Raw genomic sequence first — 25,869 nt, forward strand, 5'->3', positions numbered from 1 at the left:
TAATGCAGTGACACAGTGAACAAAAGAACAGCTGTCACTCCAGAGGCTTACAATTCCCATCAGTGGAGAGGACAGAGGGACCGCCTCCACAGACAGGGTTCCCCTCTGCACAAGGGGTTTCTCTCAACCAGAGGCACTTACTGGAAGGTGCCCTGTCGATTTATAGCTTTAGCCTTATTGCTTGCTTGACTTTATTAACTAGTTGATCGCCAGGCTGAAAAGAGACTCCAACTGAGTTTGGCACAAAACCTACTTTGGGAACAGTAGGGCAGCCATGATAGAAATATGTTCTCATGGATATCGATCCTTGGTTGACTGGGTGACATGGTACCAAGACTGTTGTCTCAGGAAACTTTCGGGATTTTGTGGATACAAATTGATTGTTCCACTACAAGGGTACTTTGGTAAACTCCTTGCTAATCTTCTAGCCTATTAAATATAAATAACTTGTAGATTGAATTATCCCTGGGTATAGCATAATCTAAGGTACATCCCAATACCCCAATTCATTAACGGCTCTGTACAAAACGATACACATAGGCTAGATATTTTACAGTACGATAGTATGGGGATTGGATTGGACGCACTGATATTGTCAGTTTGCAGTAATTTGGGTGTTATTGTTGTACTACCTAATTCTGTCCACATGAGGGAGGCAAACAGCAATGGATAGGCCTACATCCATAATAGGATCCTTTGGTCACACCTCATCTATATTTTTGAAGGATATCTCGGGTTAACATGCACATGTAATCTGTATCACAGTGTGTGTCGTCGCTAGTATAGAATATACGTTTAACTATCGCTGTGTTCATGAATCGAGTTTATCCGCAACGACTAAACGTGCTCTTCTGAAAACAGCGCCCTACTAAATTTCAGGAGGCGTGTCTAACATTGAGAGCACAAAAGCCCGCCTCTCCCTCTCTGAATGGCTGTTGTTTTCCCTGTCTTAAAATGTTTTTCTCTGATTGGATACCTTACCTGTCCTTCTAAGGTGACTGAAATGTGTTTTCAAAAACGAAACTATCTCCTTCTTGTCTGAATGTGTGTGTATCATCCTTATGACAAAACGATAACAAAACTAGACTTGTAACGACAACCCGGGGATTTTCTGTGACAATTACTTGTCATTATCCAAAGGTAAGAATATCGACGTTTAAGTTCTAAAATGTATTTTGTGCAGTTTTGTCCCAAATTATTCTAACTAAATACATATAGTCAATGTTGTTGTTGATCATCCTCAATATGGAGGAGCAGTCTTTTTAGTCTTGCAGTGGCTTGAGGGACAGGGACATGCTACAGTACAGTTTCGTTCCTTATCTCTTAGGAATGGGCCTAGATACAGAATAACCAGTTAAAGGCGTGAATTTAATGCTGATTTTAGCTAAGGAACAACAACCACTTCCTCTCTCCCTCTCTCCAGTGTAGGCAAATCCGCAGAATGTTGGCAAAGAAGCCAAGCCTGAACGTGAGTGGATGACTCAACCTAGAATGGAGGTAAGCGGTCGGGCAACGTCGCATAATTGACATGGACTTGCCAATGTTATCAGGACAGTACTAGAACATGCAATCCATGTTATAACCAATTGTAACGTGTTAGTGCGGGTGAACCTCAGATAAGATTTATAGCAGTGTTCTTGTTGCTGTGTGTCTATATAACACGGTGGCTTAACTCCGGGTTAGGGCCGCCCGATAAAGATTTCGCAACACGTCTAGCAAGGCAAACAGGAGAGCGAGCTCCAGTGACATGTTTACATTGGCAGCGTGAGATACACGCGTTATGTTTCGTTATGATTTATTCCTCTGAGCAAGAGGTCCCGCTAACCCTTTTAGCCGATTTCTTGGTAGGTCGGTTTAGTTTGACGCAGGCTGTGTGCCAAATGATAATATAAACATTCAGTTGGCCTTTCGAAAAGTGATGAACACATTGCACATCTGAAAGTAAAAAAAATATGTATTTCAAGGTTGGTATAATTAAATAGCAAGTGTAACTTACTCAGGCCTTTTGACTTTAACTTTCATATTATGTTGGAAATACCCATAGAGGAGTTAAGGGTCCCAGAATATAGTCTACCCTACACACCAGGGGTTTTCACCAGAATGAACAATTGTTCATGTAATGTCTTGCTCCATCTCTCCGGCTGAACTATGAATCTCTGTATTTCTTGCCCAGCCTTTAGTTGAAGACCTGGTTGCCTGGCAGTACTGAAGCTGTTTGTACCATGGCACACTTTGACACAGAATATCAGCGCTTGGAGGCTTCCTACAGCGATTCTCCACCAGGAGAGGAAAACCTGCTGGTGCATGTACCCGAGGGAGCCAAGTGTAAGATGCACACACGCGCAGTATATCACAATAGCTCACACATGACACACATATCACCTACACCTGTACTCACAAATATGCACACACACATGTTTATTTCCATACACACAGAACCTACCCCGTACACATGACCCGTAAACTAATTGGGATTCTGTTGTTGTTATTTTCAGCCCAATGGCACCACATAGAGAACCTGGACCTTTTCTTTCAGAGGATATCCTTTTCCAACTACTCATGTTTTCACTCTGGGTTTTCACTCCAGTCCTGTCACCCCTGGAGTGAATAGTATTATTCATAGAATATATCATGCCAAATACTAACGTTAGTTTTTCTATTAATTAACTGTGTACGTAGAAATGAATCATTCTTAACCATCTGGACCAGGCTCAATCTCTTATAAATGGATCTAGATTTCAGTTTCTAAATTTGCCCTTGACCTCCTGCACGTCTATAATCTGCACCAGAAGAATGGCTTCACCTGCATGCTTCTGGGAGAGATTTTCGAGCTGGTGTAAGTGCTCCTCTCGCACAGAGAGAATGTCTTCAGAATCGCACGTTTCCAACAGCCCAACAACCCAGTGAATAGGTTGCGTGGAAAGTTAGGGTTTGATCTTTCTCACCTCCTCCCCCTCTCTCTGTGTGCCGTTCCCACCCATAGCCAGCTGCTGTTCGTCGTGGGGTTCACTGTCTTCCTGGCTAACTGCGTGGACTACGATATCCTATTCGCTAACAAGTTCGTCAACCACACAGACTCTTCTAAAGTCACCCTGCCTGACGCCTTCCTACCGGTTGATGTCTGCAGTGCCTGGTAAGACCCAGACACGTGTGACCATCGCCACTTACGACATGCCCCATTTGCATATGGCTTTGGATAAAAGGGTCAGCTCAAGAATTGCAATGTATAAACACTTCCCGAGTGTCCCCAAGGAGTGCTTTGTCAAGCTTATTCAATCGCACAGATCTTAATGGTGACAGTAGACTCTTGGTCTCCCCCAGTATCCGTGACAACGCTCTGGTGATGTTCGTGCTGGTGATTTCCGGCGTGTTCTGGCTGCATCGCCTCGTCAAGTTCATCTACAACGTGTGCTGTTACTGGGAGATCCGCTCCTTCTACACCAGCGCTCTCAAGATGACCATGGTGGGAGAAAACGTCTGGCGGACACACGAAAGCATCATCTATCTGACCCTTTCTCTTCCACCCCCGGCTCCTGTGTTGGTTTTCACCCCCTCCTGTCTGTCGTCCCCCCCCTGCCCCTGGCCCTGTAGGCGGAGCTGCCCTACGTCACCTGGCAGGAGGTGCAGGCCCGCATCGTGGAGATCCAGAAGGAACACCAGATCTGCATTCACAAGAAGGAGCTGAGTGAACTGGACATCTACCACCGCATCCTCCGCTTCAAAAACTACATGGTTTGTGTGTGTGTATGTGAAATTGTGTGTGAGAGAAAGAGAGAGAGATGGAGACCCTAACTCGACCCACCTACTCGTTCCGTATCCCCCCCAGGTTGCCATGGTGAATAAGTCCCTCCTCCCTGTGCGTTTCTGCCCTCCCCTGCTGGGGGACTGTGTGTTCTACACCCGCGGCCTCAAGTACAACTTTGAGCTCATCTTCTTCTGGGGGCCAGGTCTGTGTGTGTGTGTGTGTGTGTCTGTGTCTTTTTCTTTCTTGCTTTCTCTTGTGACAGTGTGCATATTTAGGAAATTAGAAATAATAGAAGTCAACATATTTACCCCCCCCCTCCTCTTCTGTCCCAGGGTCTCTGTTTGAGAATGAGTGGAGTCTGAAGCCAGAGTATAAGAGAGGGGGGAACCGGTTAGAGCTGGCAGACAGACTGGCATCCCGCATACTGTGGATTGGCATCACCAACCTGCTGTTGTGCCCAGTCATACTGGTGTGGCAGATCCTGTATGCCTTCTTCAGTTATACAGAGGTACACTCTCTCCCTCCTAGCTTTCACTCACTCTTTGTCTCTCTCTCATCTCTGTCTCTCTCATCTCTGTCTCTCTCTCTCAACTCTGTCTCTCTCTCATCTCTCTCTCTCTCTCTCTCTCTCTCTCTCTCTCTCTCTCTCTCTCTCTCTCACAGACACACCTGGCGTTACCGTCAGTCCTACTGAATGAAACACCCCTCTCTCTGCTTGTCTGTGTTCAGGTGATCAAGCGTGAGCCTGGCTCCCTGGGGGCCCGGTGCTGGTCCCTGTACGGCCGCTGTTACCTGCGCCACTTCAACGAGCTGGACCACGAGCTCATGTCAAGGCTCAGTAAGGGCTACAAGGTACAGACGCCTTCTCCCCCACGCCCACATGAAGACCTCTCTGTCTCTACAGATACCATTCCATCACCAAGGCCTGACTATTTATTGTTAAATATTATCTTAAAGCTTTTTAGTATTTAGTAAAAAAAAGAAAGTATATTATACTATTATAATTTGTGTAATAAGCTGTAGTTTGAATATAAAGGTCTATCTTCCTCTGTCTCTCTCCCCTCTCTCTCCATCCGGTCTTTGTTCCAGCCCTCCTCTAAGTACATGAACTGCTTCCTGTCTCCACTGCTGACGGTGGTGGCCAAGAACGTGGCGTTCTTCGCCGGTTCCCTCCTGGCGGTCCTCATCGCCCTCACCATCTACGACGAGGACGTCCTCGCTGTGGAACACGTGCTGTCGTCCATCACGCTGCTCGGAGTGTGTATCACAGTCTGCAGGTGTGTGTGACTGTGTGGCTGAGGTTAAATCTGTTTATGTTGGAAGCTCCTCAAATCGTTTTTCTCACATTCACAACAAACCCACCCGCTCTCTTTCCCCGCTCATTTCCCCTCTTGCACTACTGTACGTTGTGTATTTCGTTTGTATATTTGAATTTAGTATATTGCATATTTTGTTGCTGCTACTGTAACAGTGCATCTTTGCCTCAAGGGATCAATAATGTTCTACTCTACAATGTCCTCGCTTCTCCTCCCCCTGTCTTTCTCTCCCTGGTTTCCCAGGTCCTTCATCCCTGACAAGCACCTGGTGTTCTGTCCTGAGCAGCTTCTGAGGGTGATCCTGGCTCACATCCACTACATGCCGGACCACTGGCAGGGCAACGCCCACCGCTACGAGACCCGCGACCAGTTCTCCCAGCTCTTCCAGTACAAGGCGGTGAGTTCCAACTGGGGCAGCAAACTGGCACAGATCTAGAAGATTTTAGAACTGGCTGATTTCATAACACGCTGTCCTTGATAACCTGGACCATGAACCACCCTTGTGTGTGTGTGTGTGTGTGTGCGTGCAGGCGTTCATCCTGGAGGAGCTGATCAGCCCCCTGGTCACCCCCTTCATCCTCATCTTCTCCCTGAGAAGGAAGTCCCTGGAGATCATCGACTTCTTCAGGAACTTCACCGTGGAGGTGGTGGGGGTGGGGGACACCTGCTCCTTCGCCCAGATGGACATCAGGCAGCACGGCCACCCAGCGGTTTGTAACACACACACACACACACACACATGTTCATATATGGAAATCAATTGCAGAATCACGGATGGACCATTTGTATGCACTGACTCCCCATATCACTCACCTCCCTCTCTCCCCTTCTCCATTACCCTCCTACCCATCCCCATCTCCCCCCCTTGCCTGCTCCGATATCCCCCCTCTGTCCCTCTCCCATGGCCCTCCTCCAGTGGATGTCAGCGGGCCAGACCGAGGCGTCCATCTACCAGCAAGCGGAGGACGGGAAGACGGAGCTCTCCCTGATGCACTTTGCCATCACCAACCCCCAGTGGCAGCCCCCCCAGGAGACCACCCACTTCATCAGCCAGCTGAAGGAGAGGGTGCAGAGGGAGGCCACCGCCGCCTCGGACACGCACGCCCTCGCCTCGCTGTCCGAGTCCGAGGTAATGGGCGCACACACCTCCCTGTCGGAAGTATGGAAATACACGCGCGCGCACGCGCACGTGCGGTGAATATACACACACACATCCTCACCTCGCCGTCAGGACCAATCTTGCATTCCAACAACAATCTTTCTCTTTTTCCCTCTCCCTCCTTCTCTTAGCCGAGGAGTCTGGTGGCCAACCTCTTGGCGGGCCCCCCCACGCTGGCCTCTCTTCATTTGGGGCGGGACGGGGCGGTCGGCATGAGCGACGGGGCGTCGGCCTTGCGCTCCCTCTCTCCAATAAGCAGCAGCATTCACTTGAGGGGCAGCTTCAGCTCAGCTCACAGGCCGGCCGGACACGCCTCTACGACGAGCCGGCCAATGACAGGATCCGGGTAGGAGAAGACTCCGCCTCCCACGCTTGACCCACTTGCTGTCTTTTCGCCGTCTCTCTGTCTGTGTTGCTCTCTATCACTGATGACCACTGAGAAATGATTGACTGACTTTCCCCCTCTTCCTTCTCCTCGCTCCCTCTCCTCTCAGGACGGACGCTCGGACTGTCAGCTCCAGCAGCAGTGCGTGGGAAGGTCAGCTGACCAGTCTGGTCCTATCAGAGTACGCCTCCACCGAGATGAGCATCCACGCCCTCTATATGCACGAGGTGAGAGCCAGTGAAGGGGTTCATCCGTACCACAAGTACGACATGTACACAAGTAGCCATGATTGCAGTTGAGCCTCTCTTACTCTGTCAAATCTTCCTCTTTCCCCCATTCTCCTTTTTCTCTCTCTCTATCTCTATCTCTCTCTCCAGATCCACAAGCAGCAGTCTCGGGGCGAGCTGTCTCGTCACACCTGGCACAGAGAGGACAGCGATGACAGCAGTGACCCTGATGAGGGGACAGCGGGGGGGGCCAACCCTAGAGCCTTCCCCCGCTCACACACCTTCCCCTCCTCGGCCCCCAGTCCCAGCCGGATCCCCGGGCCCAACTCGGCGCCGGGCTCAGCCCACGGCAGCACGGACCCCGTCCAGGAGGGGTCCGTGCAGAGCGGCGGACAGCGGAACTACGGAGGAACAACGGGTGAGCCCATCCATCAGACCAGGCTCTGATCTCAGATAAATTGTTTGGAGAGTGGGCAGCACTTGATTTCCACCACAATGCAGATTACTGATAATCCCCCCTCCTACAGAGTCTGTGGGCACGGTGGGCAGGGTGGTGAGGTCAGCACGGGGGGTGCCCATGGGAGGGTGGGCAGAGGAGGGGCAGGCTGCCCGGTTTCACGGCCCGGTACCTGAGGAGGGCTCGGAAGACGACATGCCCCCGCAAATACACAAGGTAGCTCATAACATCACATCTATTCATTTAACAGATGCTTTTATCAAAGGTTTTCTCCAAAACGACACTCAAACACACACACAACCTGATTATGTAAATCTAGGTTATGACTAAGGTTTTGTACTTGTGTGTTTGAGACAGGTGACTTATTCCTGCTTTTTTTTGTCACCACAGGTGGTCTAACTAACTCCAGTTTGTGAAGAGAATCCATACCACAAACAGACACACACACACACACACAGACACACACTTCCCCCACTCCCTGCTGAAATTAGATCCCAGACTCAACATTGACCACTGACAGTCACCAACAGCTCTTTGGTGGAGTAGCATGTTCTGCTACTTCGACACCCCCACATCCAATGGGTCAGTCAGTCTTTAAAAACAAATTTAAAGCATCCACATGTAAATCAAGTTTAGTAAACTAATTCAAAGTTGAAATCAAGACAGATGTAACCTACACTTACTTTTAATTTGTTGAATTTCCCCCTCCTGTTGCTTGTATTTATTGCACATCCAGGTAAAGAGAATGTTCTCATGTAAAGGGATTGACAGAGGAGTAACCTTCACCTGAAGCACGGTTATGTTTGCACTTGTAGATTAGAACTTTTATTTAAGGAATCGGTTTTTGATGCTTCGGCTCTGCCCGCTTCCATGCAGCATGTAAATAAATACTTATAATCTTATGGACACCGCAATCATTCAATCTTGATCTTCATACTGGGATGTTGGAGCATTAGAAATACAATGCCATGTAGACATTGCAGATATACACATCAGCAAGCACATGTGACTGTAACATAGGAGACATTTCAAGGCTTTGTGTGTGTTGATCCAATTTTCCTCTATCAATGAAATTGTGTGTTTTTTTGTTTAGTTTTAGGAGAAAAGACCGTTTGAATATATCGACATCAACCTCAGTGCCATGCAACAATATGCCATTAAGCACAAGATCATGAACCCCTCGCCGTTGATGATTTTGAATATGAACTGTTTGAATTGCAGTGGGAGATCAAACCATCACTGTCACCATCCTATAAAGCAGTCCCAGTTCACAATAAATTGTCAAGTTCACCTCGGCATGCTATCTCTGTCCCACAGGTTTTCTCCAAATCCTATGAAGAAAATGCACTTTAGTTAATGGTATGTTGATTCCAAAGGATGTCTCAGTTTGTAATGTTGGTGTGAGTTTCTCATTATGGGGAGGTGACAGGAGAATAGTTCAAGAAAAGAGTATGTTTCTGTTGTTTTGATTGCTAATAAGAAAAGCACAGATTAGATGTGGCAGACAATGTCCCTGATTAGACTACTACAGAAAGCAGTACCAAGTTTAAGGTGAGGTGAATTAATGCTTGCTGCAGAGGATTTTCTGTTTTATATGTCCTTTAAATGAATTTTGTACAGTTGTAAATTCATCAATAAAATGTATTTAATATGTGATGTGTTTTCTGTTGAATTATCACGTGTAATCCGTTTGCTCAATAGTGACCCTTGAAGGATGGAATCAGTAATGCGTGAAACAAGATTCCAAGAGGCTATTGATGCCTCTGATGTGATCTGAAACACCGACTGTAATATATTCACTGTCAACTGTGCTTCTGTATTGTTTAATTTTATCGAATGGCAAGCATTGAATACATTTTGGTCACAGGCATTGTGACTGCACGTGATGCTATGCTTCGCTAAACTGACTTCGTCTCAGGCAGTATACTCTGATAATCTCGTTCCCATGCTGCCTCGCTGACCAGTTAACCCGATAAATTGTATCAATGGATAACTTACAGTTGACGTTGTAGGATATTAATAGGTAGACTATAAAATAGCTTTTTCCAATTTATGTTCACATCGTATATATATAGTTTAGGTTCCTCGTACGAATTCAGAGCCCGGATAGCTCAGTCGGTAGAGCATCAGACTTTTAATCTGAGGGTCCAGGGTTCAAGTCCCTGTTCGGGCGGTAGTATTTTCTTCAGGCGTGGTGTTTCTGTTGCGAGTATTAATGTATCGTGATAGGCTCAAATGGGTCTGAAAGCCAAAATCTTACCTTTACCAAAAATGAACATCAAATATTTATAAATAACTTTGTAGCAGTCGTGCAGTCAAAAACTTTATTAGGCGTTTATGACGATTAACAGATACAGTAAGCATATTCAGTTTTCTAAACGTATCACAATAAAGTAGTGCAAAGCTCTTACGCCATAGGTTTTTATGGATTGTTATGGATTTGTATACATTATCATTCATTATGAATCATTTGGTCTTTCAACCAGCAATTCAAACACCTTAAAAACCAAAATACAACAAACACAAAAAAAGCTTGAAGCTTTGCAGCTTCAAAGCTATTAGTTATTTTAGTTTCTAGTACAGAAGGGCTGCTCAAAGTTTCTGAATAGATGTTTATCACAGGGAAGTGGAAATAACTTAAATTTTGGTGTGTAACTATTAACACCTCTCCTCAGCACACAATGTGGGTCTCTGGTACTAACGGTATCCCTCCATACCCATCCTGAAAGACAGTAACAAACAGGTAAGAATGAGAAGGAGACAATGCAGATAAAGAGGTGTGTGACACTGCTGTGCCTGTGTTAGACTTGCGTATTCAGTGGTGGTAGTGTGACAGGGCCAGTCACGTGCTGTATGGACGGCAGGTGTGCCCCTCCATACGCTGTTGGGACTGGTGGCATCATGGAGGGCCACATTGGGTAGCCAATCGGAGGCTGCTGTTGTGCAGTAGGGGCGGAGCCGTAGTGGTGGTGGTGGTGGATGGCACTGCCCTTCGACTTGACCTCTGACCTCACAAGGATGGGGTTACTGAGGTAACTGTCCTAAGAGTGAAGAAATAATTAATAATGTGTACATACTGTACATGCTAGTGTGTGTGTGTGCGGGGGGGACAGACCTGTCCTTGGTGGGGAGTATGAGGGACCTGATGACCTGCACCCCCAGGCGAGGACATGGCCAAGGGAGGAATGGCTTTCAACATCATGTTCTGCATGATGATCTGGTGCATCTGAGCATTCTGCATCAGCATCATTTCCACCATGTCTGATGAACACACACATACCCAGTTAGGTTTTGCTTAAGCCGATATGGGCAGAAATACAATATCTATACATTGAAACATAGGACAGGTTCAATTGAACATTCATAGGTATGTGTGCACGTGTGTCTGCCACACCCTCTTTGATGCTGCCAGACCGAGGCGCAGGGTAGGCCTGAGGGGGCGGGATCTGGGCTATAAGTGGCTGTTGCTGTGGTAACTGCTGTATGATGGTGGTGGGCTGCTGGGGAATCTGCAGAGAGAAATAAGTTAATAGCATCCACCTCTCTCTCTTTTGCTTACACAGAGACAAGATCAGACACGAGAAAAGATAACACGTTATCAGAGAGAGAGAGAGAGAGACAGACTGAGAGGTTGGCAGGAAGGAGGAAGAGGAAGAGGTTACATCATTTGTAGAGTGTCCACTGTTTACTTACAGTTTGTTGGATGATGCGGGGGGGCTGGGGTGGAGGGGGTGGGAGGGCCTGGACAGTAGGGGGAGCAGGGGCCGGCTGGTAGATGTGGATGGGGGCCGGAGGTTGGGGTGGGGGGGCTGCCAGGAAAGGATCTGATCTGTAATGTCTGCGTGTCCCTCCCCAGGTGTGAGGCCTGCTTAGATCCTCCAGCATGTGTTGCTCCTGCACGTGTGGACACTCATACATGAACACAAATACACACGCCCAGTTTGTAGTATAGGTTGCAACAAGATATTGTGGTATTCCACCAAAGGTACCGATGATATGGCCAAACATGATGATGATGTGGCAGATCAACAACTAGACATCCAATGTACAGCTTAATAAGAAGACACTCTTAATATTGAGCTAAATAAGATGATCTCAGACCATTCTTTTAGAGATGATGATGTCATTTCCATACCCTCAGTCTTTGCAGAAGGTCCTTCTTCCGCCTCAGTGCACTGTGCATTGCATCAGCCTGTCCGTCAAAGCTCCCTGGCAGACAACGAATAACTGCTGTCACATACTAGAAGAAGATATGTTGGACATACATACATGAACTGGAGTCTTACTTGTTGACAGGGCAGATTCAGCTCTGCCTTCTCTGTTGTCTCTTTCATTCTCCAGTCTCTGAAAAATGAAAATGTTCTGTTCTCAGCCAACCAAACTTAACTCCATATACTGTACACTAATGACTCCTTATGACACACTCACCTTCTCTAGCAGTTTCAGTTTAAGCCTGGTTATCTGGTCAACCATAGGGTCTGCCATGCTGAGAAACAAATGGGAGTTATGACGTGCCAAACGTTCAGTTATTCCTTCAAATAAACAATGGGTGATGGTGGTCACACTTTGTATCACCTGCGCCTGTTTACCTGAGGTTGTTCAGCTTTTCCCTCGCCTCTCCGTCTCCAACTAAACTAAGGTCGCTCACGGTTGTTATGGGACACACCTGTGTTGTGTTTGTTATAGCTAAGGTTGGCCGGTCTTGTTGGTTTCTAGGTTGTTCCCTGCTGTAACCAATGTAACATTTAAATATATATGTATTAGGCCTATATCATATATTTTAGCTTTATATATGGTTACTGTTGTATAATTTTGTGTTTAAGTCTTTTCAATTTGTTGGTGTGATGGTTGCTGTTGTATGTTGTGTTTATTCAGTCTTGTAGAGCTTTGAGTTTAAGAAAAGTGCACTATAAATACAATTTATTATTATTGTTGTAGGTCAGAATGAGGTCTCTACCATGAAAATACATTAAGAACTTTAAAACGTATGTTAGAATGATGGGTGTTGGATGAATGGACTGAAGACGTGAAAGTTTGACTAATGATCACAAGACTTTGTAGTCATAACACTTAAAATAGTGAACTGTGAAACCCTTGTGTGGAGCGCACGTCTGTTGCCAACACACTAGTAGTTGCTTTTTTGACAGTTGGTGCTTATCCACACGAGTCTGCTGTTTAGTTTGTGCATTCACTTATTTTACCCGGGCATTTCGAGCGCCTTTTGCGGCAGGTCTACCTTCGAGCTATTCAACCAGTCACACAAAGGCACTCATTTTCAAAACGTGAGGGAGGGATGGATAATGTTTTGGAAATAAATATATGTCATTGGCTAGAAATGCTGTCAATCAAGTGTTTGCATCAATATCCAATTTCATGATTGGTTGGTAACATGTCGGCGAAAGAGTCCAGGTGCTGTGGGAGGGTGTAGATAGAGTGGCAATACTATTGGCTATGAAATTCGTTTAGAGTACGTTGATTGGGTTTTTTACTGGAGGAAATTCGATAAGGGCGGAGCTGAAAAAGCTTGGCGGCCATGTTGAATATCTATTGACAGTTGTTTCAGAGAACAGAAAGATTGTGTAGCCTAGCCAACTCATAAGAAAGAAGTTTACTGTGGAATGTTGTACTAAATCAGGACGTCCGTCCTAAAGTTTTGATGATTTTCCTATAATCAAGATATGGATGAAGATGAGCGACAGAGGAAACTAGAAGCTGGAAGAGCAAAGGTTTGTACTCATTCAGCTAGATGCTAAATTGGCTAAGGGGCTAACATTAGCCAATAGACTACTTATTAGTCTGTGTTTGTAGCTAGCTAAAATATCAAGTTAGCCAGCAAGTGCAAGCCAGCAGTGACTCCATGAGAATGAACTTTTAGATACTGTCCAATCTCGTCCAAATGTCACCCAGTCATTTGTGTGTGTGTGTATTTTGAATACACTGTCACTAACTGCCATTCTTCTAATACTATAGATATCTATGCGTGCGCACATTGTCTGTTTTCGACGATAGGGCAAACTAGCTTAGTAAGTAATTTACATATTAGTAAATATGCAATTCTGTAGCTAATAGTACAGTATAAAGCAAACCACCTGTCGCCATTCACAGCCACATTTTCCAGCCAACTCATTTTCTTAGTTTGTGTTGAAAACGGAAACTATCCATCAGAATGTGTTCCCATGTTATGAGATGTAGGTCCTGATGGCATCTCTTTGTCATCAACATTTCAATACCCAATGCTTGTTATTCATAGTTGACGTATCCGTCCTCGATCCTTGGGTCGTGTATTTGCAACTTGCAACACAAGTTCTCTTTTTGTTTATTGTTGCAGTTGTCTCATTATACGATGGCCAAGTGCCCAGTTAGTTGGGTCAGATAGATGTAGATTTGACGCACTCCTAGGACATTAGTTTCGTTTTTGTTCATTTGGACTGCGTGTCCGGTGATTTAGGCAACTGTCATGAACCTGCCGTTACGGTAACTGCACTACTAGTGAACGGCTGAACGCGTGGACCTCGTAACCTGTTAGCCTCTTACTGTTAAAGATGCCAGATGACAGGGCTAGCTTGTTGCTAACTAAGTGGCTGGCATTTCACCTGGCCACGAACTCATCTAGCCATTTTACATCTCTAGGACCTCATTAATGAAAGTTTTTTGATGCACACATGTCATCATTATTTTAAGACAGGATAATCCCAAAATGACTCTTTATTAACAGAAACCTACCAACATGCAGCGCAATCAGACGGTAAGTAAATGAACGTGGTGTTTTGACACTGGTTGTGGGTCTATGCTAATTCTGGTGATGGCTGGTGATGGGGGGGGCGGGGCGGTGGAATGAAATTCAGGTCTCTGATCACTGTGTGCTTACCACATTATTTTACATGCATGTTAGCTCATCTGTGGTAGAGGTGTTCTGGGTCTGGTAGATTAAATAAACCTCTGTGATTTAGTTATTTCTGTATATGAAGCAGAGGTGTCATTGCACACTAATGCCTGTAGATGGTGCATTAAGTCTGAGACTGGAGCTGGTTAAATGGTAGCAGATTCCCGGGCCTACACAATCTCTACTGGTGGTACGCTGAGCCTCATAAGATGGGAGTAAGTTAGCATGAGTCCACAAACGTCAGTCTGATCCAGACAGCTTCTATTTCGGTCCACTTTGTCCCAAGTACCAGGGGAAATGTTCTGTCGGCTGCAAATGTTTGCATAGCTACAGTTGCTATGGTGATGCTGTTAACTGTATTCTTCAAGATCTCAAACTCCCATCACAAATCCGTAGACCACACACACATGCGTAAGAGAGAGCGTGTGTTGTGGAGAGCACCATCATTGCAGCACGTCTTCTCATTAGGCAGCAGTAAGCCTGTCTCCCACTCTGGTACAGCGGAGGTGCCGGAGGCCAAGCGCAGCTCCACTGATTGTGTGTGTGTGTGTGTGTGTATGTCTGAGAGGAGTTACGTGTTGTGACAGGAGGCAAAGGGGGGTGAGTGAGATGGGGGGGGGGGGAGGAGAGTTGTAACTGGGAAGGCTGGGAAAGAGATGTGTGGATTGCTGAAGTCAGGTGTAGAATTTGAAAGCGTGCTAAATGGATGGAGGTAAACTGTCGCTGTGGAGTGCGAGAGGAGAGGAGAGGAGAGGGGAGGAGAGGGGAGTGTCAGTAAAGGGGAAAGGTGGTTGTGTGTAGTAGACCATGGGCACAGCGGAGCTGCCCAGTCAAGTGGAACCACCCACATGTGGAGATCCGGCAACACACACAAAAACACACACACACAATTGCATTTCTTCTCGCTCATCAGGGTCAGGAATGCTGCTCAACACAGCAGGACTCCAGGGGCTGGACTAGGCTTGGCATGGGCCGAGCCAGGCTGGAGTAGGCTTGTGGAAGACAGAACACTCAGACTCGTGCTCATCCAAGCCTCGCCTCCTTAGCGTGAAACTCCTCCTCTTTCCATACCATCACCAAGCCAGATCTCGTTCGTCTCCATGCTTGGGAAGCTTGTGGCGGCTAGTGAGCGTCAGTGCAGATCAATGTGCTCGCCAGCATGCTCCTATACTGCCGTCTGATGGTGCTTGATTGACAGCTGTGACTGGACTGCTGTGACAGCCAGAGGGAGAGAGAGGGAGTGATCGTTCAGCGATGGAGCTTTGAACAGAGTATCTTTGTGTGAACCTCCTGTGTAATCTCACTTAAGCTGCTTATAGAACAGAGGCAGACTGAGAGACAGAGGGAGAGTGATGCACAGAGTGATTGAACCCGCTGGAATAATGCTGAATCAGTGAAGCTGGAATTCAATAACCAGTATCTGGGAATTTCTTGAGTTTGTATCATTTCATTGGGAATTTTGTTAGTGATGGATCATGGACAGCATGCGCAATCCCTGGATGAACATTGAGATTATCGGGATACTACAAAGAGCTTTGGGACCTCTTTGCATGGCTGTAACCTCCGACCTTTCTGCATTTCTGGAAAAGTGAATCAGGGCAGAAGGGGATTTTCCGTCTGTTGTGTAGTGAGTGATTAAACTCAGATGGGACTGTCTTGAAGGTTCTGGGTTAGCCTATAGCAGACTCTAGCCTTGTTTGGCTGAATCGGTGACCCTCTCTCTGTACTTCTCAACACAACTTTGTTTCGCTTTGAAACATCAAAAACTTTCCCCCACATCTTTTTTGCAATCTTTCACTGGCACGATGGTCTGCGTGTGTGTGTGTGGGGTGGGGTCACAGGATTTCTCTGATCTTCACCCCTGACCTGTGAGCATGCTGATCGTGTGGTGGTGCTCCGTGTTGCTGACCTACGTGTCCCTGTACCTCTCGCTGTCCTTCCTGCGCAGCTTGCTAGCTACCGACAGCGGCGGGCGAAAGGGAACGGTGCGGGCGCGGCGAAAAAGACGCAGAAGGGGAAGGGCCCGGATGACGCGGCGGATGAGCGCTCAGCGCAAGACCCTGCCTTAGACGCGTCTGTGCCGACTGGGAAGGACACGCGACAGGACACCAGGGCTAAACATGAGGTACGTGTAGCCCCCCTCCCCATTCCCTCCTCCACCCCCCCTCCCCATTCCCGCCCACATCCCCTTACAGAAACACTCGTTAAAGGCAAGCCTATGTGAGAGCAGAGATGTATGGGGTCTATGAGTGGTTTGTGGGTTATTTATTGGGACTAAAACCACTCAAGACCTATAGTGAGGTTTTATTCTATATGCAAGTGCCCCCCTCCATGCCTTCTGTAAATACATTGAAGAAATAGGTCACTAACCACAAAAGTAGCTGGGGGAGGGGGGGGGGCAGGGCCTGTTGTCATAGCAACACATCCAGGATCAACAGTTACCACTATGCACTGCCTTTTAAAAGGGGAGGTTTAAGCTACATCTCAGTTTGTCCTTTTATCCCATTTTCAAATCAGCTCATTACACTAGTCACAGAAAGGCAAATTGTCTGTTTTGAACCCTTTAGGGACCCCAGAGGTCTGGACAGAAATATCAGTGCCAACCTCCAGAGCCCCACCAGAACCATGGCTCCAGTGCCCAAGATCAAAGCCTCTCATTGGGGGAAACGCTGTCCACTGACCAGCCAACCGTGGTGGAGGATCTGGTACAGGTGGATCTGGCAGCACTCACTGGCAAAGAGCAGCTTAAGGTAAACACACGGGCACATGAAAGAGACTCAGTTTGGACATCTGTCCACATCATTAATTAAGGGGTTAAATCATGTTTTTCAAATGACTACAGATGGCTATGACCTGTACTAATCAGCAGAAGGGATCAATTAAGACCTACTGAAATGTTCTTAACTGCCCAAAGCATGTCTCGTTATGACAAGCGGGTGATATGGAGGCATAGAGGTGGATAGATTTAATGAATGCTTGATGCAGATTACGTCATCATTTAAAGTTGCAAATTCACAGAAGGGGAAAAAAGGAGTCTTCCAAACTGGGTTATGTTTTTATTTGTTTATAGACCCTGTAACTACACATCCAGTAACACACACACACACACACACACTCATACACACACACACTCATACTCATACACACACACACAAAATCTTCTGAAATGGGATAGATGTTTGTTTTTTGTGATTAATTTGTGCTCATGCTTTGTTTACTCATAAAGCATAAGGGGCTCCTCCTTCTGAATAGATTTAGAGGTGTGTGTGTGTCTTGTCTTTCTGTCCTTTGTGTTTCTCGTGGTGCACCTGTCATCTCCCGTCTCCTCTCTGTCCTGGGAACATGAGGTAGAGCCAATAGTGCAGAAAACCAACGGGGGTTGAGACCCATGTCTGGCATCAGGCTGGGTGTGTATGACGTCCTGTTTGTCTGTGGTCCTGACCCACTCCTCTCCTCCTGTAGCAGCTGCAGGAGGCCGTGGAGAAACGCAACGAGATCATCTCCAGGCTGAGTTCCAACCTGCAGGAGGCCCTGGCCAGCCGAGACCAGGTCCAACAGGAGGCCCAGACCCTGGCTGGGCAGATCCAGGCCTTACAGGTCCAGCTCCAGCAGGTACACACACATATGCAGCGCACACCTCTAATATCCATGCTTGTTGAGGTTAAACTCTAGAACCTAGAGAGGGTTAACCAGCCCCTCCTGTTCTCCTCTCCAGACAAGCCAGTACCTCCTGCGCTCCAAGACCCAGGCAGGCTCTGAGCTGCCCCATGCCCAGCAGCTGCCCCCTGAGCCGGGCCTCGGCTCCCAGGACCTGGCCCCTGTCCTCAACCACCTGGAGGAGCCTGGGAGCGCGGGCCTCGGGCAGCCCCTGAAAGGCTTTCGCTCCCGGGGCGTGGAATCTGACTCCAACGCTGACACTGAGACGGAAGCCCTGCTGCACAGACTGAGGGCGGAGCTGGAAGAGGAGAAGGGGAACAGCCAACGCGCGCTTCATCTACTGGAGGAGGAGAAGAGGGGGAGGGAGGAGGAGCGGAGGGAGAGGGAGGTGCAGCTGGAGGCCCTTCGGACCCAGCTGGACCGAGCCCAGGACCAGGTGCGGGAGATCCAATGGTTCAAGGAGGAGAAGGAGGCGCTGAACCGGGAGGTGCAGGAGCTGAGGAGGAGGCTGCAGGAGGGGGGGGAGGAGACGGGGCGGGCGGCTGACCGTGCCCAGCACCGCGAGGAGGCGCAGGGAGTCCAACGTCTCCTGGAGGAGAGGGAGAGAGGGATGGAGGACGCGGCGAAAGAGGAGTTGGGGCAGAAGGCTTGTAAAGACGAGCAGAACCAGGCGAGGGCTAGCGTGGGCGAGGAGGGGGAGGACAGTCTGAATGGATCTGGGGAGGCCGACCCCCTGATGGAGCGCTACCTGTCCTCAGCCCTCCCCAAGCGCTCGCCCTACTCCTGGACCGAAGACAGCCTGGAGGAGCACAGCCTGCTGGAGAACTCGGGCAACTACAGGTCAGCGGAATTTGCGTGCTGTGTCCATTGTTCCTGGACGTGTGTCCTCGTGGTGAACGCTGTCAGTGTGTCCCGTGGTCCTCATGGGCATGTCATTATGTCAGCCTGATATAGTATTAATGTGGCGGAATAAAATAAATGGATCGTTTTCTCTCGCGCTCTCCCGTCATCCTTCCGTCTCCCTCCTTCCAGGTTTGAGCTGGACAGCGACGTCCTGGAAGACCAGTCCCAGCTTTCCCTCTCTCGCTACTCCCCCCAGGAGGAGCAGACCGTCGACCTCCACAGCTATTCCCTCCCGAGGAGCTCCGCCGTCGCCACGGGCGACGACCAGGGAGCGGGCGACGGCTCCCCGTTGGGGTGGCTCCGGTCCTCGGCGGGCGAGCTGTCCCAGGGGGAGTTCAGCGAGGGGCCGGACCTGGCGAAGGAGCTGCTCATCCAGCAGTGTGAGGAGCTCCGGAGGGAGCAGGAGGTGCTGACGGAGGAGGTGCAGAAGAGCGCCGAGGATCTGGAGGAGGCCCGGGAGAGGTGAAACGTTTGTGTGTGTGTGTGTGTGTGTGTGTGTGTGTTTTACTTTTTATCCTGGAGATGTGTGTTTGACGTAGGCCTGGTCAAGAAAGCAGTAACAGCCCGTACATATCAGTAGAAAACGGGACAATCCAAACTGTACAAAACACAAAGGTCATCTGGTCTAATGAGAAACGGTGGCGCTGCTTCTGAAGGCAGCTTTTGGGTCCGAGTTTGAAACCCGTGCACATGTGTAGGTGGGCGCAGGTCACAGAGGAGCTACGGGAGGCGCTCTGGGAGCTGGAGGAGGAGAAGGAGAAGGGGAGGAGGTGCCAGGACGAGATGGAGGAAGAGAGGGAGAAGAGGAGGAGGGCCGAGGAGGAGGTCAACGCGAAGAGCCACGAGGAAGACAACCTCAAGAACAAACTCAGCGCCTTGCTGGAGGAGAGGGAGAGCAAGGACTCCCTCCTCCCCCTCAGCCCCCCCGGGAAGGACCGGGAGGGTCTGCAGGGGGAGCTGAAGGAGGCGCAGGAGGAGAAGGCGTCGCTCGTCTCCCGGCTGAAGCAGCAGGAATGCCTGGTGTCCTCCCTGCAGGAGATGAAGCTGGCAGGAGACTCGGTCACCTCCGAGGTCCAGGTGCTCTTTGGCAAGCAGCTGCAAGCCTTACAGGTATGTCAATGAGAGAGTGTGTGTGTGTGTGTATGCAAGTGTGTTGTTCTATATACATTTATATATAGCCCCCTGTCTTGATCCAGGCTCACCGTGACCAGGTATGTGCTGAACTAGAGGAGACCAAAAGCAGACTCAAAACCTCGTCGGCGCTCCTGGGCCAGAAGACCATGGAGCTGGACAAGGCCCTCGCCGAGGCCGAGGAGGTCCGGCGGGAGGCAGCGAGGCTGCGGGAGGAGGCGGGGGAGAGCGCGGGCCGGCTGGAGGGGGTGGAGCGGGAGAGGGCGGAGCTGGAGTCTCAGCTCCTCGGCCTGGAGCAGAACCTGACCGGCCTGGAGGAGGCGCAGAGCCACGGGGCCCAGGAGAAGGAGGAGCAGCGGAGGAGGCAGGAGGAGCGCGACGCCCAGATCCGGAGGATGGAGGAGCTCATCGAGGAGGAGCTGGAGGAGTTCCAGAAGCAACTCGACGCCAAGGACGAAGAGGTGAGGCCCGAGGAGCGTGGCGTTTGCATGCGGTTGTTACATAGGAAGTGCATCAGAAATGGGGATTAGGGAAACCATTAGCAAAAGACAAGGGCGTCTTTGTCTGACCGCAGTCATGACATCCTCACCCCAGGTGGCCGAGGAGAGGGAGAAATGGGAGGAGGAGCGCCAGGAGAAGGAGCAGGAGCTGCGGACCGCGAGGCGCCTCCTGGAGGAGCAGAGGGAGGAGAGGGAGGTGGAGGTGCGCACTCTCCTGGACCGGCAGCTCCTGGCCGCGGAGGAGGCGGCGGCGGCGATGAGGAGGTCTCACCAGGAGGAGGTGCGGGAGCTGCGGGAGGAACATCACAAGGAGGTGCAGGAGCTCAACGCCCGTGTGGGGGCGGAGCTCCGTGAGCAGAGGGCCGCCTTGGAGGAGGAGCAGAGGCGGCAGATCAGCCTCATAAAACAGGTAGACACACACACACATATATAAAACACTTGCTTTAAGAATTGCCTGAAGGAGCCATGGACATTCACGGAGCTCTTCAGACAGACACACCAGGGACTTTAGGAAGCTTCTAACCCTCCCCCATCCCTGAAGGTGAACGAGAGGGAGCACCAGCGGATGATGTCAGAGCTGGGCTCCAGGCAGAGGGAGGAGCTTAGCCGTCTGAAGGCGGAGCTCTCTGTTGACCATCGAGAGAGCATGGAGGCTGCCCACCAGGCTGAGATACAGCAGACACAGGTACACACACACACACCACACACCACACACCACACACACACACACACACACACGTAAACACACACCCTGTAACCCACGCGTCCTCTTCCCTCCCGCAGTCCCACCAGTCCTTAGAGGTGGAGGCCTTGCGCCTGAGCCTGACCAACCTCCACACCGCCCAGCTGGAGCTCTCCCAGACCAACCTGCACCGGGAGCGGGAGGCGGCTCTAAGCGAGCTCCAGGCTTCGCTCAGGGAGAAGTGGGCCCAGGAGAGCGCCGTCCTGCAGGCCCGCCAGCAGTTTGAACTGGACCGGCTGAGAGAGCAGAGCCTGGACAAGGAGGAGAGACAGAGGGAGGTGTACCAGAGGAGCCTAGGTGAGCTGGACAGATAAGGAGGAAGGTATTGGGAATCCTGGCGGTTGATTCAAGAATACGGAGGAAAAATCCCTTCGCTTGGAGCAGACATACTGAGAAAAGACTGTGGCCTTCAATTGGAACGTCCCTATCTGCTTTTGACTTGGCTGCCCATGGCTGTTTGTGCACTGTGACTGTGCTCGACTCCCAGAGCAGAACAAACAGAAGTGTACGTTGCTACACAGCATGTGCTGCGCCCCCGGGGCAGAGCCAACGTTAACCATGCATCTGCAGCAGCTGGGTGAAGAGGTCACCAGGCCTGACATGCTTTAACTAGGGCACGTTGGAACATCATCGTCATGTCTGCATGTAGGTTGACTGCGTGTGTGTGTGTGTGTGTAGATGAGCTGGAGCAGAAGTGTGAGAGCGTCTCCAAGGAGAAGGCGTCCATTGAGGAACAACACGCTACGGAGATGAAGGTAATGCTCTCAAAACTGTCGACGTCTGTCAGTCTCTTCAGAACGTTTTAGAACTCGTCTTTCACTTGAACTTTCACCCTCTCTCTCTCTCCTCCTGCTCTGTTCCCAGGCTCTGAGGCTGCAGTGGCGGGAGGCAGAGAAACATCAGGCGGACCTCCAGACCAGACTGTCAGAGGTCCAGCAGAGCCTCACCGATACCCAGGCCTCCCTCACCCAAACCCGGGCAGATCTGTCCTCTTCCAGGGCCCTGGTGGAGGAGCTCCAGGCCTCCACAGCGAAGGAGATCCAGAGGCTGGAGGAGGAGCTGAGCCAAGCCCAGAGCGACAGGGACACTGCAGGCCGTGAGTTCCCCGCCGTTCTGTCCCCGCCACCCTCACTTAGGATAACACGGGGCTATTTTTAAGCTTGTCAAGGAGTTGGCCCATGAAAGACCTTATTTCCAAATGAGGAGTCCGCCCTTGCATTGGTGTGACCACACTGACTGTCTGGGTGTGTGTTCCCTGCTGCCCAGGCTCTCTAGAAGAGTTGGTATCCAGCTATAAGAAGGTCCTGCTGGATAAAGAGGAGCACATACAGCAGCTCGAGGAGCGAGAGAGTGCCCTGCAGAAAGAAGTGAGAGCCCCTCCCTCTTTCCCTCCACACACACACACACACACATTCTTCAGCAACAAATGGGATTTTTCTTCCAGTAAATAAACCCACTCTTTTCTTGTCCTTCTCTCCCGGTCAGGCCGTGCGTCTGCTAGAGGAGCAGGTGTCTCTCAAACAGAGCTCGGAGCAGGAGGTGGCCCAGTTGTGGGCTCAGCTGGACAGCATGAGGACAAGCCGCCAGGAGCTGGGAGGTGAGGGAGCACACACGCACACCCCACGCACACACACACACACACACACACACTGAGGAGAGGTCATTTGACGGTATCAAATGCTCAAGGACAAGATAGAAAACAAGCCTTTTCATCCCACTACTCTCTGTCTCTGTCTGTCTCTGCCTCTGCCTCTGTCTCTCTCTTGGCCTCTCTCTCTGCCCTTCCCTCCTCCCCCCGACAGAGCTGAAGGAGCAGCTACTGGCTCGCTCGTCGCGCGTTGATGACATAGAGCGACTGAAGGTGGAGTTCAATGAGCAGAGGAGAGAGATTAGTCAGCAGAATGAGGCGGAGCTGGAGAGCCTGAGGAGGTACGCACACACACGTGTACACGTACACACACTTACACACACACGTACACACCTACCTTATTGTGTCCACGTAGGTGAAGGTACACTTTGACACACCCATGGCTCTGTATGCAGGTACTTTGAGCAACGCCTGCGGGCTGCAGAGGAAAGCTACAGGGAGGAGATCGCCCTGCTGCAGCTGAGGCTGGTGGAGGGGGCCCTGGAGGAGTCTGTACTCAAGACTGGGGATGCTAGGTACGCTAGCGGGCCTACTTCCATGATGAGTGACATCCTCTTGGCTCTTTGGGTGGCTCTGATGCTGCGTGTGTTCTCTGTTCAGCTTCATGTCGGAGGGCAAAGGCGAGGAGGAGAGGAATGAAATGCTGGCTGAGATCACCCTCAAACTTGAGAAACACAAGGTAAACACACAAACACACCCTTCAAGCTTAGCTGTGTGTATGAAAGTATTGTTATTGATTCTCTCTCCTGCCACTTCTGACCCCCCCCCCACCCCCCCCCACACACACACACACACATTCTCCCTCTGTTCTCCCTCTGTTCTCCCTCTGTTCTCCCTCTGTTCTCCCTCTGTTCTCCCTCTGTTCTCCTGTCTCTCTCAGGAGGAGCTGGACGCGCTGCGGGGGCAGCTGGAGGAGAGACACACTCAGGAGATGTCTCACCTGCGCTCCTCTTTGGCTCTGGCCAACAGAGAGGACATGCTGCAGGTCACTACACTTCTACGCTCTCTCACTCATTCTCACACACACACACTACGATCCTTCCACCACTCACACACACACACACACCCTTCACAAACCTTCCACCATACACACACATACATACACTCACTCACATATTGTACTTCCTGACCAGTTTTTCAAGTTTATTATGCCACTTCTGTCTGCAGGTGCGCACTGACCTCACCGACCGTTACTATAGCGACTTGCAGGAGCTGAGGACTCGCCACGCTTTGGAGCTGGAGCAACTTCGAGCCAAAATCTCCGACAGCCATGTCAGAGGTACACACACACACGCACGCCCACACTACATAAACACACATAGAGCTCCATTCATTTCAGATACAAAAGTCACCAAAGTCATTCTTCCTTCTCTGTTTCAGAACTGACAAGGATTCGTCTGGAGGCAGCAAGGCAGGTTGAGGTAAGAGACTGATGTCAACACATCATCAATATCTAAAAGCGTGAAGATAACGGCAGTGGTGATGGTGGTGATGGTGGTGATGATGATGATGATGATGGTGGTGTTGGTGATGATGATGATGATGATGATGGCGATGTCCAGGTGGAGGTGGAGCAGCGCATGTGGCGTCACAGTGAGGAGCTCCAGACCAGACTGACCCTGATCCAGACCCTGGAGACACGCCTCTCCAGCCTTACGCTGCATCACGCCGCAGAGCTGCAGAGAAACGCGCAGCAGGTGCAAACACACACTTGCACACACAGGCCCTTTAAACCCATCCACACGGGTGTGTCATCAGACTGCTTTATACACAAGACGTATTCCAGGAAATACTCCCATTTGCTCCCGATCACTCAAATATGGGTCTCCTGTTGCAGCTGAAGCAGGAGTTCGCTGAGGAGCTGACCGTCCGATTGGAGGAGGCGCAGAGCCAGGAGAGGGAGCGCGGGACGGAGGAGCAGGCCCAGAGGAGTCGGGAGGAGGAGCAGGTCTCCTCCCTGAGGCGGGAGGTGGAGGAGGAGAGGAGAAGCCTGGAGAGGGAGCTGGAGGAGGCGAGGGAGCGACTGCAGAGTCTGCAGGACTCGCTGGACCAGGACTCGAGTAAGACGGGGCCACTTCAGTTCACGCTCTCTCTACCCTTTACTTCCCTTCTTTCGGCTTCTCTATCTCCTATTTGACCTCCTATATAACTTTCTCCCCTCCCCCACCTTCTCTCAGACCCCCTGGTGGTGGCAGTGAGACAGAAACTGGACACCCAGTATGACAGCGAGCTGCGCAGGGCGAAGAGCTGCATGGCTGCTGAGGTGAAGGAACTCACCGCCCTCCTCCAGGAACAAGGGGAGGACAGGCTACAGCAAGCCCAGGAGAGGTGAGCCCGGCACGGGGGGACATCTCTTTGGGAGGTTGGGTGGGGATGGTTGGAGGTCTTTTAGTCTCATGATTTTTAGGTCTGATTACTCATTAGTAATGAATCCCCGTAACTCTGCAATGCTTCCTATCGCGTTCTTGGGTGTTTTCATGTGTTTGAACACGGGTCTGTGCAGGTTCCAGGAGGAGAGGGGCCAGTTGGAGAAGCGTCTAGCCCAGCAGAATGAGCTCTCTCTCGGGGAGCTGAGGGACAAACACCAGGCTGACCTGGAGCTCCAGAGGACCAAACTACTCGCCGCTCGCACACAAGAGACAGACACGCTCCGAGCCAATCACAAAGCAGAACTGGATTCTCTGTCTGCCAGTCACAAAGAGCAAATCGCTGTCATGGCGACCGAGCTGGCCTCCAAGCACAAGGCGGAGCTCGTCGCCCTGGAAACGCGCCTCGAGTCCCAGCGGAACGCGGAGCTCGATCGCCTTGAGGCGGTCCTTGAGGAGGCCAATCAGGCGCAGCTGGAGGCCCAGGAGGCAGAGCTGAATCACAGGCACCAGGAAGAACGGGACGAGCTGGAGAGGAGGATGCTGGGTAACATGGACACTTTGGAGGCAACCTACCTGAAGGAGATCCAGGTGAGTGGAGCGTAGCGACGGGTCAGGAAAACCAGCCTAGTTGTTCTTTGACGTTTTGATGATTTCCTTGTTCTTTTGAACGATGGCTCACACCTGTGGAATTCAATGCATTTAGCCCATGCAGTTCACACACAACTCTGCTCTCACCTCCTGTAAATG

General features: G+C 50.2%; 3 protein-coding genes and 1 non-coding gene across 4 annotated transcripts in view; 3 read left to right on the forward strand and 1 right to left on the reverse strand.

Moving 5' to 3' along the window:
- The first annotated feature begins 1,016 nt into the window (after window positions 1–1,016).
- Window positions 1,017–8,943, forward strand: atg9a (ATG9 autophagy related 9 homolog A (S. cerevisiae)). Its single transcript, XM_067243589.1, has 20 exons — window positions 1,017–1,140; window positions 1,424–1,497; window positions 2,174–2,325; window positions 2,496–2,539; window positions 2,772–2,836; window positions 2,984–3,133; window positions 3,322–3,463; window positions 3,592–3,732; window positions 3,827–3,947; window positions 4,078–4,253; window positions 4,475–4,597; window positions 4,835–5,022; window positions 5,305–5,458; window positions 5,592–5,771; window positions 5,978–6,190; window positions 6,352–6,566; window positions 6,715–6,832; window positions 6,983–7,250; window positions 7,360–7,505; window positions 7,680–8,943. Exons 3-20 carry the CDS (start codon window positions 2,223–2,225, stop codon window positions 7,686–7,688), a joined length of 2,556 nt encoding a protein of 851 aa, XP_067099690.1. The 5' UTR covers window positions 1,017–1,140; window positions 1,424–1,497; window positions 2,174–2,222; the 3' UTR covers window positions 7,689–8,943.
- A 446-nt stretch (window positions 8,944–9,389) lies between these two features.
- On the forward strand, window positions 9,390–9,462 carry trnak-uuu (transfer RNA lysine (anticodon UUU)). Its single transcript has one exon. It is a non-coding gene; the product is annotated as a tRNA-Lys (tRNA).
- A 628-nt stretch (window positions 9,463–10,090) lies between these two features.
- zgc:112416 (uncharacterized protein LOC550509 homolog) lies at window positions 10,091–11,913 on the reverse strand. The gene is made up of 8 exons (XM_067243868.1): window positions 11,879–11,913; window positions 11,718–11,775; window positions 11,576–11,633; window positions 11,425–11,498; window positions 10,983–11,183; window positions 10,684–10,798; window positions 10,405–10,550; window positions 10,091–10,330 (listed from the first exon to the last, which is right to left on the reverse strand). The coding sequence occupies exons 2-8, from the start codon at window positions 11,772–11,774 to the stop codon at window positions 10,091–10,093; spliced, it is 891 nt and encodes a 296-aa protein (XP_067099969.1). The 5' UTR covers window position 11,775; window positions 11,879–11,913.
- Window positions 11,914–12,882: 969 nt separating this feature from the next.
- Window positions 12,883–25,869, forward strand: part of pcnt (pericentrin) — a 29,661-nt gene continuing 16,674 nt past the window's right edge. Inside the window, exons 1-26 of the mRNA XM_067243317.1 lie at window positions 12,883–13,015; window positions 14,005–14,034; window positions 16,121–16,297; window positions 16,740–16,922; window positions 17,635–17,784; window positions 17,888–18,669; window positions 18,862–19,194; window positions 19,431–19,842; window positions 19,929–20,324; window positions 20,458–20,772; window positions 20,905–21,048; window positions 21,147–21,402; window positions 21,784–21,860; window positions 21,970–22,201; window positions 22,372–22,472; window positions 22,591–22,702; window positions 22,908–23,034; window positions 23,149–23,268; window positions 23,354–23,432; window positions 23,634–23,738; window positions 23,921–24,032; window positions 24,134–24,174; window positions 24,316–24,450; window positions 24,591–24,813; window positions 24,931–25,081; window positions 25,257–25,710. Of these exons, the coding sequence (XP_067099418.1) occupies window positions 12,968–13,015; window positions 14,005–14,034; window positions 16,121–16,297; window positions 16,740–16,922; window positions 17,635–17,784; window positions 17,888–18,669; window positions 18,862–19,194; window positions 19,431–19,842; window positions 19,929–20,324; window positions 20,458–20,772; window positions 20,905–21,048; window positions 21,147–21,402; window positions 21,784–21,860; window positions 21,970–22,201; window positions 22,372–22,472; window positions 22,591–22,702; window positions 22,908–23,034; window positions 23,149–23,268; window positions 23,354–23,432; window positions 23,634–23,738; window positions 23,921–24,032; window positions 24,134–24,174; window positions 24,316–24,450; window positions 24,591–24,813; window positions 24,931–25,081; window positions 25,257–25,710 (5,295 nt within the window). The 5' untranslated portion in view covers window positions 12,883–12,967. The remainder of the gene's footprint in view (window positions 13,016–14,004; window positions 14,035–16,120; window positions 16,298–16,739; window positions 16,923–17,634; window positions 17,785–17,887; window positions 18,670–18,861; window positions 19,195–19,430; window positions 19,843–19,928; window positions 20,325–20,457; window positions 20,773–20,904; window positions 21,049–21,146; window positions 21,403–21,783; window positions 21,861–21,969; window positions 22,202–22,371; window positions 22,473–22,590; window positions 22,703–22,907; window positions 23,035–23,148; window positions 23,269–23,353; window positions 23,433–23,633; window positions 23,739–23,920; window positions 24,033–24,133; window positions 24,175–24,315; window positions 24,451–24,590; window positions 24,814–24,930; window positions 25,082–25,256; window positions 25,711–25,869) is intronic.

The sequence above is a fragment of the Osmerus mordax genome, chromosome 9 (assembly GCF_038355195.1).
Source record: "Osmerus mordax isolate fOsmMor3 chromosome 9, fOsmMor3.pri, whole genome shotgun sequence".
Taxonomy (NCBI): domain Eukaryota; kingdom Metazoa; phylum Chordata; class Actinopteri; order Osmeriformes; family Osmeridae; genus Osmerus; species Osmerus mordax.

What these genes read in the sequence shown, in the direction of transcription:
- atg9a (XM_067243589.1), top strand. Translation starts at nt 2,223, where the DNA reads ATGGCACACTTTGACACAGAATATCAGCGCTTGGAGGCTTCCTACAGC. An exon ending in CATCTTCTTCTGGGGGCCAG is followed by an intron (nt 3,948 to 4,077) that starts GTCTGTGTGTGT and finishes CTTCTGTCCCAG; the next exon opens with GGTCTCTGTTTGAGAATGAG. An exon ending in CCTTCTTCAGTTATACAGAG is followed by an intron (nt 4,254 to 4,474) that starts GTACACTCTCTC and finishes GTCTGTGTTCAG; the next exon opens with GTGATCAAGCGTGAGCCTGG.
- zgc:112416 (XM_067243868.1), bottom strand. Translation starts at nt 11,774, where the DNA reads ATGGCAGACCCTATGGTTGACCAGATAACCAGGCTTAAACTGAAACTG. An exon ending in AACTGAAACTGCTAGAGAAG is followed by an intron (nt 11,634 to 11,717) that starts GTGAGTGTGTCA and finishes TTCATTTTTCAG; the next exon opens with AGACTGGAGAATGAAAGAGA. An exon ending in TGAATCTGCCCTGTCAACAA is followed by an intron (nt 11,499 to 11,575) that starts GTAAGACTCCAG and finishes GTTGTCTGCCAG; the next exon opens with GGAGCTTTGACGGACAGGCT.